The sequence below is a fragment of the Pistacia vera genome, unplaced genomic scaffold, assembly GCF_008641045.1.
Source record: "Pistacia vera cultivar Batoury unplaced genomic scaffold, PisVer_v2 Contig483, whole genome shotgun sequence".
NCBI lineage: Eukaryota > Viridiplantae > Streptophyta > Magnoliopsida > Sapindales > Anacardiaceae > Pistacia > Pistacia vera.
Window position 1 is genome coordinate 1,472,874 of NW_022196316.1, and position 15,365 is coordinate 1,488,238.

Below are 15,365 nucleotides of genomic sequence, written 5' to 3' on the forward strand. Positions count from 1 at the left end.
TTGTGGAAAATGAACGGCATCCATCCGTTGATTAAGCTTATTAAAATATCAACATTAACACTTAGCTTTCATTGACCAACCATCAAAATCATGGGCCATCCATATTATTAAATAAAAAAAGAGAATTTATTTACAAAAAGAGAAATTAAGAGAATGTAATTTTTAATGATCAGAAAACAAACATAAACCCTTTCGCTTCTTCATTTTAAGTTAATAATAGAAATAGTAGAATACCGATCCTCCGTACAAGTTACGCAGAGTTTGTTAATGTTAAGTCTCTAATGAGAACAATAATTATCTTTAATTTTCACCATTTGTTTTCTTAATGAGAGACATCGAGCCGGCAATTCTTTCTCTTCTCCAACACTATTTTTATATTTATTGAAACTGTGTTTTGTTAAGATGAAAAACCCTATCTATATTTGAGTAATATAGGAAATGAAGTGTTATCTTGTTGGTTGACTGGATTAGAGCAAGCAATTACTTGAATTAAAAGAAGGTAGGTGATGTTAACCACGGACCTTCTTGAAGATGTGATGTTTCAAAACCAACTTTGGAGAGATTACTCAATTAATTTATCATTAATCATCTTCCATTAAAACAAACAAATAAACATTTTTTTTTTTTAACTGTTAATAACATATTTAATTAATTGGGTTTTGGTTTAATGAAGTGGGTCTATTGAGTACAGCAGGTGTAGCCGTAGAAGTTGGTTTAGAATTTAAAATAATAATAAATGAGAAGAGTTATAAAAGTTAAAGGTGTGGACTGTGGATGAAGGGTAAATGGTGGGTGGTAGTACGAATAGAGGGCAGTGGTGGGCAACTACTCCTACTGGCACAGTAGATTATTAGGCTGCCACCTATCTCTGTGCCTGTCACTGAAACAACAGTATCTGGATGCTNGGCAATTCTTTCTCTTCTCCAACACTATTTTTATATTTATTGAAACTGTGTTTTGTTAAGATGAAAAACCCTATCTATATTTGAGTAATATAGGAAATGAAGTGTTATCTTGTTGGTTGACTGGATTAGAGCAAGCAATTACTTGAATTAAAAGAAGGTAGGTGATGTTAACCACGGACCTTCTTGAAGATGTGATGTTTCAAAACCAACTTTGGAGAGATTACTCAATTAATTTATCATTAATCATCTTCCATTAAAACAAACAAATAAACATTTTTTTTTTTTAACTGTTAATAACATATTTAATTAATTGGGTTTTGGTTCAATGAAGTGGGTCTATTGAGTACAGCAGGTGTAGCCGTAGAAGTTGGTTTAGAATTTAAAATAATAATAAATGAGAAGAGTTATAAAAGTTAAAGGTGTGGACTGTGGATGAAGGGTAAATGGTAGGTGGTAGTACAAATAGAGGGCAGTGGTGGGCAACTACTCCTACTGGCACAGTAGATTATTAGGCTGCCACCTATCTCTGTGCCTGTCACTGAAACAACAGTATCTGGATGCTCTTTTTCAGTTAAGCCAAATAGTGCTACACTGCGGCTTATACATTCATCTGTTACCTCGCTCGCCCTCGCAACTCACGCCTTTTTACAAATTATAAAATATACTCGGGTTTATTAACTCTCTCTCACTCTCTCACTGGTTTTGAAAAAGGTTTTTTAATTAGATTTGAGTTTTTAAAAACTATTATTTATAAAAAAATTTATGGGTTATTTTTTATTGTTTTAAAAATCTCCTAAAATCAGTATATTGTGTTTTTAAGAGGTTTATAAAACACATCAAATAGGAGTGTTTTGATTAGTTTAAAATTTTTATCTGAAAAAACTCCTTTCTACTATTATTCATATATAATAATCCCTTTGTTGGTTTAAAAATTTCTTCAAACCCCATTCAATCTTCAACTTTTAGATAACTATTACAATGCTTTTAAATCTTTTATCTAACGCTTTCTAATCCTTCGTTAGAGATATGAAGGTTTTTCTTTCTTTCTTCTTTATTTTCCCCTTCAACTTTTTGTTCTTTTAATCTGGTAAACTCCTTTGCATGCTATATATAATTTCATTGCATTTCTTTACCAGTTATTTCACAAAATTAGGTGATTTTTCCTCTATTTGATTCTTTCTATTTGCATTTAAGTGATTGATTGAATCATTGTCAGTTTGTTAAATAAAAATTGTTTTTGATGGCTTTGCTTCACTGATTGAAGAAAAGAACAAAAAACTATTTTTTAGAAATGTTGTTGCAGGTGTTATATTGATAATTTGAGAAGTCCAACATTGTGGCAGCAAATTTATTCTCTTAAAATGACAGATTTCGAATGATTGTGTGATCAATTAAATAATATACAATGAAAAGACTTACAAATAAATTAAACGTGGAAGGAACTTTGGTAATTGAAAAAAAAAAAAAAAACTCACAAATACTTGTTGAAGTTGGGGTATTTTTATGGGTATATATATAAACTTATCATTTTAAAAAACTGTCAAGACCGTTGGAAAATAAACTCCTAAGCACAGATTAGGTATTTTAAAAACCACTACTAACAACCCCTCAAAACCGTTACGATGATTTACCCTCAAAACCGCTACGATAATTTATCTTCATAACCGCTACCATAAAACTCCCAAGCATACTAATCCAAAGAATTCATTAAAGGTCTTATATCCAAAGAATTCATTAAAGGCCTTATGAGTCGAAAAGACTAAATAAGTTTTAATTTTATTATAATAAGTAACTCCAAAATTTAAACATAGAAACTCAAAAGAAAAAAATAAACTTCTGTCAGACCAATTCCTTAAAGCTAACTTCTTTTGTTTTTAGATGTTGGGTTTAGAGAATATGGCATTACTATAAATATTATATTAATAAAAAGATAAGTTAAGATTATTAGAAATATTATATTAAATTTGTTTGGCTAGATTGGAATAAATTAATTGGTATAAATAATTAAAATATTTTGTTAGAAGGAATAAAAAAATTATGGGAGAAGCATTTTACTGAATTATTATTCTTTTTTAATATTATTATTATATTATATTATTAATAATACTATTAATTACGGGTAATAAAATTAAGATTACCAAGTAATCTTAGAACATCTCAAAAATGGGTGGTATTCGGATTAGCTATATATAATCTACAGTGATTATTATTGATATCAGAGGATTACCGAAATCTTTTATTACTTGACAATTAAATATGATAACGAAATATGACATTATTAGAGTAATAGAGGATTATTCATAGCCAAACACACCCTAGTATTATCTTATTTAAACAGGGAGATTATCAATTTAAATCCACTCTTTTGCAAAAATAGATAAAAAAAAAAATTCATAAATTCTAAACAACAATAAAACCGTCCACTTAACAGCTTGACCTAGTTAAATTTAATATTTAAAATGGGTTAAATCAATAATTTTATCATAATAAATTAAAATACTAATTAATATTTGACACATAAGTGACCTAATAAACCACCTTCATAATTAATGGTGGGAAAGGTCTTTACCTATTCCATTTATGTTTACAACATAAAATCCAAGAAAATATTGACTTTTTTTTTTTTTTTTNAAAAAAAAAAAAAAAATTTGATGCCAAAGTTCTTAAACCTCCTCAAGTAGATATTTGTCTTGGTCTGTTTAAGATATATATTTATTTCTTACTTGCTTTGCCAGTGCTTAATATTTTACCTAGTGATTTTGTCATGTCAATTTCTATCTCTTCCACTCATTAAACAATGTTTTGTTTTCGAAACCAAAAAATGAATAAAGTTGTTGAAATGTATTTTAAAAGGGAAAATGTATTTTTATTTTCTTATAATGTTAAAAATATCTTAATAATTACATGAAATTATGGGCAAACCCAAGTTACGGTGAGTGGCCCCATTCAAATTTTATTTTTCATTAATTTAGTTTGATTTTTTGGTTCAACCCCCTTAAATTTGTATTAATATTTTATAGTGTTGATCCCCTCATTTACATTTTTCCTGTTGTATGTTATATTATTTTTGACTTGTCCCCTCCAAAATTAATTCCTATATCCGCTGCTGCATGAAACATGTATTAAGTTTAGTTATAGTGTTAAGTGGTTCTTTTCATTGTGTTTTAGAACTTTGTGGTTGTATTCTATCCTTTTTTTCAAAAAATGCCTTAAATTGTTACTCTCCCTAAATATTATTATGATCACTAAGTTTAGAATAAAAAGATGTATTTAACATTATTTCATCTCAATGTTCATCCTTCAATCCTATTCTAGCTTGTTGCTCAACTCTTATAGAAAATCCTTGGGAATTCTATCTTCGCTGTGCGATATATGCTCCTTTTGTTAAGAATTAAGATGTGTTTCCTATTTTTGTGACCATGAAATTTATACTTGGTTCTTTTTAACCACAGTCAAGAGATTTTGATTGAAATTAAGACATATAAAACATAACTAATAAATAAAAAATTTATTACCTCCTATAACTAATAAATAAAAAATTTATTACCTCCTTCAATGTAAACCATGATTGTGATTTATTACAATAACAAGCACCACAAAACTATTAGTAAGCTGAATTGAATTCAGAATGTTCATGTCATTCGTAAATGGCAAGCTCCATTTTTGTCATTTTCACCACAGATAGATTGATAATAACAATCCCAATTCCCAAATGCTTTCCTTTTGTATTAAACCACAAAGTTAGAGGCATTACTATTCATACAAGAAAGATTTTAGTAGGCAAACATTTCCATACATTAAGAACCAACATAACAAAGTGCTGGAAGTAGCGGTTTCATAGGCTCCCACCCAGTCTCTCAATCAATGTCTCTCTGTCTTTCTAATTAATCTCCCTCTCAGCCTAATATTGTATATTGTATCCAAGGCTGCTTACATATTGGTTTTGTAACAGGAGTCCATACAAGTTGATGAGAGGCCAAGTCCTAATTTCCATCTACAAACGACGCATTCAACACTTGGGTCACAGACTAGAAGAATGGTGCGACCGTAGAAGTCAGAGGTTGGTTCTAAGTAAGCTTGAAAATAACACAAAAAGCTTTTGCAAAGATTCTTTGATACATTCTCTGGGTCAAGCCTCTTAATAATGAACTTTGTAAGATAAACTTTGTATAAAGTCTTTGTAAGATAAACTTTATGTAGAGTCTTTGTAGGTATAATATTATTCAATAATGAATTGAGTTTTATATATGTGTTAAGTGTTAACCATGACACTTGAAACTGTCAATATAAGAAAGAAGCTACGTCATCTTTACCTTTCACTCCATTACTTAAATTTGTAAAAAATCATGTATAAAAAAAAAATATATATATATCAGAATACATTATACCTTATTATGCAGATCTCTAAGCTATACAACTAACGAAATCCCGAAATTGTACATAACATTTGAGTATTGATTCAGAGTGGGATGATTAATCTTTTAAAAAAGATATTGTTTTCATATTGGGCCAATAGACCATGCCCATGAAGAAATACTTTTTGGGTTACCTACTCATTTCGGTCTTCTTCTTATAAATAAAGCACAGGAGCCCAATACCCACATGTAACATTACCCACTCATATTTAACGCGTATTTCTGTTTTTAAATGAGCTTTTGTGGTTACCATAAATATAAAACAGTATTACGCCATATAAAATAAGATCATTGAGGGTGCGTCTTTATTTTATTATTTTAGGTATGATTTTTGAAAAAATTGAGTTGAGTGGTTATTACAAGGTAGAATTTTAAAATTAACAAAAATAACTCCTTACATTTGTTAATTTAGCTAAACACCACCACAATAAAATATTAAAAAATAATAAAAACACTCCCACCGACCCATTAAATGCCAGCTACTAACATCGGAGGGTAGCCGACTGTCGTCGTAATGAAGTACGACTGGCTGGATCTGGTCGATCGTACATCAATATATCTTTTTCGGTCAGATCTATCGTGGATCTAGTCACGTTTGGTCATCAACGACGACGATATCTTGACCGTCGTTGATGACCAACTACGGCTAAATATCTGGTTAGAAAATGTTAGATTGACGTACTATCGGTCAGATTAAGCTGATATTGTGCCATTATGCCAGATTTCGACCACCTTTCGATAGTGTTGTCAAAATCTGGCAAATGTAAGTGAATGCAAGTGTTTTGTCAATTTCTAAACTTTTTTTTTTAGGCGTTTAGTTAAATTAACAAACCTATGAGAGTTTTAAAAATAGTTGAATTAAATAAAATTGAATTTTAAGAATATGAAACAAATATATATTTTGGATAGGATAGGAATATGATATGGTAAAAATAGTGAAATAAACACAGTTATCTTTATTTAAGGGTGAATAATTTTTTATTTAAAAGATAATATTTAATATCATAAGATTCCTTAAATGAAAATATGTCCAATTGCAATTATTTCTACGCTCCGTACACCACACTCTCCTAAACCACAATTGGGATTTGGGAGCCTAAACGACAATACATCAACGCGGCGGTAGCGCGTGGCATGATTATCTCTCCGCTCCCAGCAAAGCTTCCAGTCACTTTCAAACCCCTCGCTAAGCCCATCACAATGCTGTGTATGCGAGCACGCCCTTTCTTAACCTCCACATTTTCCATCACTTTCTCACCTCCCAAGCGCATCCCTCGCCTCAGACCACGTACATTCTCCGTCAAACCAACCATGTCGTCAACCGTCGAGCACATCGTCCTCTTCAAGGTCAAGTCCGACACCGACCAATCGAAAGTCAACACCATGATTAACAACCTCAACGGCCTCATCTCCCTCGACCCTGTTCTCCATCTCACCTCCGGTCCGGTAATCCGAACCGGATCCTCTCTCTTCTCATTCACTCACATGCTCCACAGCCGCTACAACTCCAAGGATGATTTAGCCGCCTACTCTGAACACCCTGATCACATGAGTGTCGTCAAAGAATCGGTCCTGCCAATCTGTGAGGACTTAATGGCCGTCGATTGGGTGGCTGATCAATCTCCCTCCCCTGTGGCCCCACCCCCGGGGTCGGCCATAAGAATCACATTTTTAAAATTGAAGGAGAATTTGGGGGAGGAAGTGAAAAACGAAATATTGGGGGTAATTAAAGGAATTAAGGAAAGTTTTGGGGGAATTGATCAACTCACTTGTGGAGAAAACTTTTCTCCGGCCAGAGCAAAAGGGTTTTCGATTGCTTCGATTGCCGTTTTCAAGGGAGTGAAAGAAATGGAAGAAGCTGATTCCAACGAGGAGTTGGTGAAATTGCAGAAAGAGAAGATTAAAGATTATATTGAAGGCGTGATTGTTGTTGATTATGTGGTGCCTTCAGCTTCCAGTCTTTAGAAATTGTATCTCTGAATGGTATGCTATCAAGACATCAACTTGTTTAAGAATCAATAATAATGAAGACTGGATTATGAACATTTTCTTTTTAAGTGTTAATGCTGTAATTTTGAAGCATGATTTATATATTATATTCTTATGCTGATTATTGAACATAATATCTCTTTTTCACACACCGCTTGGGCATTTTCTGTGGAAGAAAATAAGGGTTTTACTTTTTGGTAATGTTTTTTCATATGGTCCTAGAACGCTTATAATATTTCAGTGGTTGAATGACCTGTTGGCATGTGTTAATGGCTGCCTTCAAACAAGCTTGGGGTAGATTTTTGAGTCAAAGTTGTTTATTTTCAATCATTCAACTTATGATAGAGCATTTCTAAGATTAATTTTTATTCGAGGTTTCCCGAAGTGGGGTGAGTTTCTGTGGTGGCTGGAGCACTGTTACCAGTTGGTCAGTTTTTCAATTTTTGATTACATCATGTTGCACTTATTGCTAGAACTTAACAGGGTTCTATTTTGGTTAATTTTGACTTTCTATGACATTTCAAATTATCAAGTCAAATGCCCCTGAACTTTGTGGTGCAAAAACTGTTCTTGTTCAATCGAATCACTGTTGAGTTTTTGATACTACTTTTCTTTTACACTTGTCAAGTGAAGTATGAGTAACTCGTCAACCTTACCCCTGTTCAAGTGCAAAGGTGATAATTTGGTTGCTGTTTGTGGTGGTAGTGGCTGTTTGTGATATTGTACAACTGGTTTTGGACATACAAGGAGTGAACTTAGATGTATGACATTGATGATGATGAACATGGATGTCTCTAGGATATCCTTTATAACTGGAACTCATATTCTATTCTTCTTTCCACTCTAAATTATATTCGTGTATGGAGGGTTAGAACTGGCTAGGTAAAAGAGCAGAGTTGTTGGGTCTTGCGTTATGAAGGACCTTTGGCCACAATATTAGCAATTAAGCAGCAAAGCACTTCTATGGCTTGCGATTTGTTGTCTCTTTCAGAAAGGTTTTTGAAAATCAATTTTTTTGCATATTATGAAAAAATCCCATGAGTAATACTTGGGCTTTAATAACTTGCTATGTCTCTTATCAATTGGCGGATTATCTACCGCCACTTACCCTTAGGTTTGAGGAAAAGATACTCAAACAGCCTACATATTCAAAACCAGAACTGACCTGACTCCTGAGTCTGTCTGAGTGACCTTACCTGAGTTTCTGAAAAATTATAAGTGACCCCTCCAAAACTATTCTACCCATTTAATTTCTCTCTACAACCTTCAAAATCTCAAATTAATCTCAATTAATATTTCTGGTTTTCTCTACACACCCAATTTCCAATAAAGTCAATCTCATCTAATAGGCTCTCTCTCTCTCCAATAATGAAGCGATCCCTGATGGCAATTGCATTATGGGTTCTGAAGAAAATAACCCCCCTCATGGATTTTTAGCAAGTCAGAAAAGTTGGAGGGAGCATTTAAAGGAGCATGCATATGTTAGAAGTTAAAAAAACTTTTAATAGAAGTTCAAGTTACTGTAAGTAGATTGACATTCATTCACCCTTTTGATTGTTATGGAATAATATGGATTCACCTTTCATCTCTTAAAATAGTATGCATGTTTCTAAATACAAAATTTTGAAATTGAAAATAGAAAGGAGAAAGTCTTTTATCCTCTTATATAATATAACCAATGAATAAAAGTATTATCATATTTGTATCAGGGACATAGCCAGAAATTTAGTTGAGGAGAGGCAAGTGATTATTATGTTTTGATATTTCATATTAATATTTAAATGTATTAAATGTTAAATTCACTATAAAGGGTGTCCTTATATATAATGAAACTCTAATTTTAGCTTTTACTTAACTAAAAAATCTTTTCAATCCATACACATACCATACCATAACAAATGTTATTTTAATTTTTTTATAAAATTTAAAACTTAGACCCCTCCATAGCCAACACGAATAAGTAAGGAGAAAGAGGGTCCCCCTACCGAACACCCCAGGAGGACCTAAAAAAACCATGAAGCTCTCCGTTCAGGGCAACAGAGAAATACGGTGTAGAGATACATGTCATGATCCACCTCACTATACGCTTGGGAATCCCAATGGTACGCAGCCCCAAGAGGATGAAATCCCAACTCACAGTATCAAAAGCTTTTCGAATATCAACTTTAAGGGCACATCGAGGTGAAGTACCCCCAAGATGATAATTCCGCAAAGGCTCCTAAGTCAGTAGAATATTATCAGAAATCCTTCGACCCGGGACAAAAGCCAACAAAGAACTCCCAATAACAACCGGAAGCACTACTTTAAACTGATTCACTATCACCTTAGTAACGCACTTGTATAGTACATTACAACAAGATATCGGTTTAAAGTCAGTCATACGACTCGGGTTGTCCACCTTAGGGACCAAAGCAATCTTGGTAGCATTAACACATCTTGGCATTTCATTAGTAACAAAGAAATATCTCACCGCGTCTCTGAAATCTGTACTAATAATCTCCCATGCCCGCTTAAAAAACAAAGAAGTGTATCCATCCGGGCCAGGGGCTTTATCATCCAGGATAGAGAATAAAGCAGTCCTAATCTCATCATCAGTGATAGGAGTAGTCAAGGGAGAAGTCATATCAGAAGAAATGTGCCCAAAAAATACCTGGAAGCCTCCACGATCCGAGGTTGAGTAGGGGCAGCAAGAAGATCCTGAAAAAAAACCCACTACCAAGCGCCTTAAACCCTAACTGTCAGTAATATGAGTACCATTTCCATCAGTCAAACTGTGGATGAGGTTCCGAACCTGCCTGTGGATCAACGACTTATGAAAGAACTTAGTATTCTGATCCCCTAAATTCAGCCACTGAACACAAGATCGCTGCTTAAAAATAACCTCCTCATCTCGATAAAGACCGAAATACCGATTGACAAGGTTCCTCTCCTGAGAGATACACTCAGTAGAAAGGGGGTCCCAGTCCAAATTTGCTTGGGTTGTTGCCCACTGAGCACGAGCCTCAATCACCCTACTGGAGATATGGCTGGAGTCCCTAACATGTAGAGATTTGAGCTTCCGTTTCAATAGCCCTAATTTCTACGTAAGACGGAACATAGGATTACCTACAATAGGCTCGTCCCAAACTGTCTGAACAATATCCATAAAATCTACACGATCAGCCCAAAAATTCAGAAATTTAAAAGGGGATGATACCTTGCCACAACGAGAGCCAAACCGGACAACCATAAAGCTATGATTTGAGACATCCCGAGGTCGAAACTCTGAAACTGTGGTTTGTCGATCAATGAACCAAGAAAGCGATGCAAAGACCCAATTGAGCTTCCATAGAATAATCCCATCGCCCTGCTGACTGTTATGCCAAGTATACCAAAGCCCAGTAAAAGGAGCTCCAATCAACTTAGTATCATGAATACAGTGGCCAAAATCATCCATATAACCATACCACATAGGATCACCACCCACTCTATCAAAGGCTCCCAAAATGGCATTAAAATCACCCAACACAAGCCATGGTAACCCCTCCGAATCAAACTCTGCCACCTGATCCCTAAAGAAATCCCACAGGTTACGGTGATTCCCAGGGTCATTAGAACCATACACAAAGGTAATCCCAAAGGAGAACCCCTCTGAAACATGAGTAACCCTGCAAGTGATCTCCTGAAGGGAGGAATGAAGGCTATCTACAAAGTAAAGAGAAGGATCCCAACATACTAGAATTTGGTAGGTAATAGAGTCAGTCACATTTGACAAAAACTGCCACGAAGGATAAACTGTCGAGACCACTGACTGTAGATGAGTGATAGGAGTGTAATTTACATATTTTTATTCCTTCCATATTATGTTTTTTTGTTATGTTTTATGCCTATTTGAGTTGATTAGAGTTTATTTTGTGAGTTTGGCATAGTTGGATGGACTTTAGGAAATAAGTGATAAAAGATTAGGAAATTCTAGATTTTTGTTATTCTGACCAGTGCTGCATTTTTCAGGTTTTTCATGGAGTCAGATTTCTCGATTGCAAAAGTGTTCTTCAGAAAACGTAAATTTGACAAATCAATCTTTCCAGGAAGGTATTATGGGTGAGAATCTGAGTTCGTTTGGGTCTTCATTAGTTGTTGCAAAACCAGACCTGGAATCCTAGTCGCGGAAGGAATTCCTGGCTGAGTATTGAATCTTCGAACGGGCCTAACTGGAGCGTCAGATATCGAAAGCGGGTGATTCAAAATTCCAGATTCATCTACACATCCTGGACTACAATTTTTATGAAGTGACCGAGCCCAGAAAAAATCTTTTACATTACCAGAATCCTGGTGCAAGCTGGAGACGAATTCTATTTTCCATATCTGATAAGATTTTGACAAATCTGGAAGTCTATCTTCTAGGAAACGTCTAGGAAAGAAATTTTGTGATTCTTGGGGTAGAATTAAGGAAAACACATGTTATTTATTGATAAGTTGTTAGGTTAAAAAGGGGGGAGAAGAGACAGCAGTGGTTTTTGAGTTTTTTTCGGTTTTCTTTTACTTTCTACATCAAGATGTGAGGCTGATCTTTCTTCTTCAGTTCAAGGGGATTTTGAAGTCATGTCATTGGTGTAACCTAACTTCAGTAACATTATTCTTAATCTCATTTTTATTGGAATTGTTTATGTTATTCTGTTTTAATTGTTTATATTTTTTTGTTTGGGTGATTTAGTAATGGCATGCTGAATTATTTTATCGGAATTTTATCTGTTAGAATTAGGAATTGTGATCCGTAATTGTCCTTTTTCTATTCAATGGGTAGCACATGATGATAGATGATTATGGACAAGTTTTCATTCTATCATCTTGAATAACATAACCTAAGTTAAATAATCCGAGCTTGTGTGATTGTTGCTTAGATTGATCTATTTTCCTAATTCTTAAGGCTGCCATTGAATTAAACTTAGAGAGCTTATTCTAGGTTGTTCGAGGGTTAAGATCTACTTGAAGAGCTTATTTCAATAGTGACGATTAAGGGAGAATTCGGGTAACAGAGCTTGTTGTTTCCTAGGGTTAGTAGTTCCATAATAATGAGATAGAATAGTGTTACAGTTAGTTCGTGTCCAATGCATGTTTAGGTGGATCTTGAACCGAGAACTGATTGTTTGTAATCTGATTTTTTCTTCCATTAGAGACTTCTTTGTTTTACTTTAGTTTGCCTTGATTACAAACCCCTTTCATTACTCTGTTGTGTTGTCTTGTTCACTGTTTAGGGTTTTATTGTGTTGTTTTCATTGTGGCTATTGGCATAGAATATAGGATTTAATCGAATCATTCCCTGTGGGATCGACCCTTGCTCACCCTATATACAATTTAGTAGTTAGGTTAGTAAGGTTAATTAATTTGGTGCATTCAGCACGCTACCAATGAGACTGCTGAACCTTAGTTTCCAACAAACCAATCAAACCCAAAGACGAATCAGAAATCCAATTTCTCACCGCGTGTTGTTTCGAGAAGCCGTTAAGGCCTCTAATATTCCAACTCCCCATTATTGGAACTGGGATAGAAATAAGCTATACAATCACTTGGGCCTAGGCCCCCGCTTTCCCCGGCCCTTCCCCTTTTTCAAGGGTGGTAGGGAAACTGATCCAGATAAGGTGGCATCTAGCGTTTAGAGATCATCACTATGCAGAACAATCGAGGCAAACCTGTTGGAAGAAGTAGATTGCCTGCTCCCAGAACTCATAAAGGAAGCCTGAGTGTTTCCCATGCCGTTTGTGAAGCCCATAATGCGGTCCTGCTCAATTTCGATAGGAAAAGGTGTATCAAGATCCGTCCTAGAATCAGAGTTGGAGAATTCACCTTTACTGGCATGAAAAATCTGCTGATATGGGATCAAATCCAAAAAAACATCCCCAACTGTAGCTGCACTAGAATGCATGGTAGTAACCCCATCCGGAACTGAAACCCCAACTGGTGCTGAAAAATCCTTCTGTCTCTCCCCCCTCCCTAATGGGATCAGTAGTAGCTGACTGTCTCAAAGGCTCGTGGTCCTCAGATTGCACTACAATACCACTCCCCGATGCCTTTTGGAAGCTAATTGTCTTACTCTTATCCTGAGCCATAGGTGCAGTAGGTACCTCTAGTTGGTGACAAACATGGCCAAAAACACAGCATTTGGGGCATCTCTTGGGGGTCCACTAATATTTCACTGTAATCTGAATGGGTTCAGTAGATAACTGGCATTGAAATTCAAATTGGCGTTTAAGAGGCTTGGCTACATCTATCTCAACACATACCCGTGCATAATCTAAACAGGTTCGTTCAGAAGTAGTCTTATCACTCGACAACGGCCGACCCAACATAAAAGAAACCATGCAAAGTCCTTTGTGAGACCATGAAGGATAAGGCAACCCATGCAAACGAGCCCATACCGAAACCTTGGAGATGCGGCTTTTATCAAAGGAAAACTGAGCATGCCATTGTTGCAGAACAATCGACTTGCCCCCAAATATCCACGACCCTCTCTCTAGGATTGAATGCACCGCATCCTTATCCCTAAATCTGAAGATAAAGAAACTAGTACCAGTGGACATAACATCCTCCAAACTCGCAGCTTCCCATGCACGGAAAGCAATTGAGTGGGCACTTTTCTGCAATAGTGGCATAGAATACCCCGAGAAATAACCCACAATACAGTGAAGCCACTCAACATCATTGTCATCAATAACATCATCTGGGATATGTAAGATGTCATCCTTAATATCAAGTTCCACAACTTCAAGGGTGAAATAAGACTCGACCTTTGTCACTCTAACCTTATCCGCCCAAGAGGAGGACACTTCTGATGTGCTCTTACCCGCACTTTCTTTTCCAAAACTGGCTTAGAAACTGACTTTTTTTTCCGAGGCTCTGAAGACGCCCAATTGAGCTTGAAAAGCTTCTTAGACTTCGGTATTTTTAAGCCATTAAAAGATAGTAATGATGAACCTGCATTATCATTAGATTCAAACTCAAGAAAACCAAAGGAAGAGTTTTTGTGATGAAAAACCTTGCTTCTTGAATCGCCACATTTGAGAAAGTGGATAGTAAATACTTGTCATCCATCCATAGCTCCAAATCTCCAATCCATAAGGATTTCCCCAAATTTCCAGAATTTTGTGGCTGTTGGGAGGTGGTAGAGGTAGTATTTAAAGTGTTGGCTTAGGTTGGATGCGATATGGTGTGATTTGGGAGTGGGGGATTTGGTTCGGGCATTTTTTTGAACACTTGGTGGCAGGAAAAAAATGTGTGATTTAGGTGAGTTGAAAGGTTCAAAACAGCGGGGATTTGTGAAAAAATTCCAGTGGTGAAGGGGTTTTGGTGTTGGAAAGGGAAAGGTGGTCAGGAGGGCCAACAAGTGGCGAGGCAGCAACAGGCGCTGGGTGCTGGGCGCGAGCAGGCTTGCGCGCAGGGCATACAGGACAGGGAACTTTTATCGAGTAGTTGGAGTGCACGATAAAAGCTTCCTCAAAACTCGACCAAAGTTGACCAAATTAAACCCACTATCTCCAGAAATCTGCAACAACAAACCACAAAAAATGGCGAAAAAAAAAAACACCAAAAAAAAGGTTCATGAAATAAGCAAAAAACCCAACCAAAACACCAAGTTCCCAGAAAAAAACAGAGGGCTTTGCCGGAAACCAGGAGTCAACAAGATGCAAACAGCTGGGGAGATTGAAGAGCAAGCCCAGAGGAGTTAGTAGTCGCCATCCACTACAATTCCCGACCGAAAAACCCACAAGAAAATCCAACCCAGTTCTGTAGTTTTCGTGAAGTTTCACGATGAAATCCTGACGAATGGAGCAGTAAACCGTGGCGGTGATGGAACGATGAGACAGAGCATCTCAAGATCTTTTCAATGGTGGGTGGATCTCTGATTTTTGGCACCGGACGCACCTGAAGGAAGCCGACGAAGTTCCAGCAATGGGCGAAATTTTGTACTTTTTTATTGTCTGAAGAATTTAGTTACAATATTCATTGAGAAGTTCTACGGTAACTTCTTTGAAATGCCAACGCTTGCAGGTTCCTTTTTGTGAATCCCATTCCTCAGAAG

At 35.8% G+C, this 15,365-nt stretch overlaps 2 protein-coding genes across 2 annotated transcripts; one reads left to right on the forward strand and one right to left on the reverse strand.

Annotated features, from left to right (window-relative positions):
* The first annotated feature begins 6,616 nt into the window (after positions 1-6,616).
* LOC116146819 (stress-response A/B barrel domain-containing protein UP3-like) lies at positions 6,617-7,377 on the forward strand. Its single transcript, XM_031432269.1, has one exon. It carries the CDS (start codon positions 6,632-6,634, stop codon positions 7,283-7,285), a length of 654 nt encoding a protein of 217 aa, XP_031288129.1. The 5' UTR covers positions 6,617-6,631; the 3' UTR covers positions 7,286-7,377.
* Positions 7,378-9,527: 2,150 nt separating this feature from the next.
* On the reverse strand, positions 9,528-12,819 carry LOC116146875. The gene is made up of 4 exons (XM_031432320.1): positions 12,729-12,819; positions 10,506-10,993; positions 10,064-10,388; positions 9,528-10,006 (listed from the first exon to the last, which is right to left on the reverse strand). Exons 1-4 carry the CDS (start codon positions 12,817-12,819, stop codon positions 9,528-9,530), a joined length of 1,383 nt encoding a protein of 460 aa, XP_031288180.1.
* Between the last annotated feature and the right edge of the window lie 2,546 nt (positions 12,820-15,365).

Excerpts from the sequence above, each read along its gene's own strand:
- LOC116146875 (XM_031432320.1), bottom strand. The coding sequence starts at position 12,819 with ATGGGGAGTTGGAATATTAGAGGCCTTAACGGCTTCTCGAAACAACAC. Across the intron at positions 10,994-12,728 it reads TTCGTCTTTGGGTTTGATTG|ATAGCCTTCATTCCTCCCTT; the intron begins GTTTGTTGGAAA and ends TTTACTTTGTAG. Across the intron at positions 10,389-10,505 it reads TTGGCTCTCGTTGTGGCAAG|AAATTAGGGCTATTGAAACG; the intron begins GTATCATCCCCT and ends CGTCTTACGTAG.
- LOC116146819 (XM_031432269.1), top strand. The coding sequence starts at position 6,632 with ATGTCGTCAACCGTCGAGCACATCGTCCTCTTCAAGGTCAAGTCCGAC.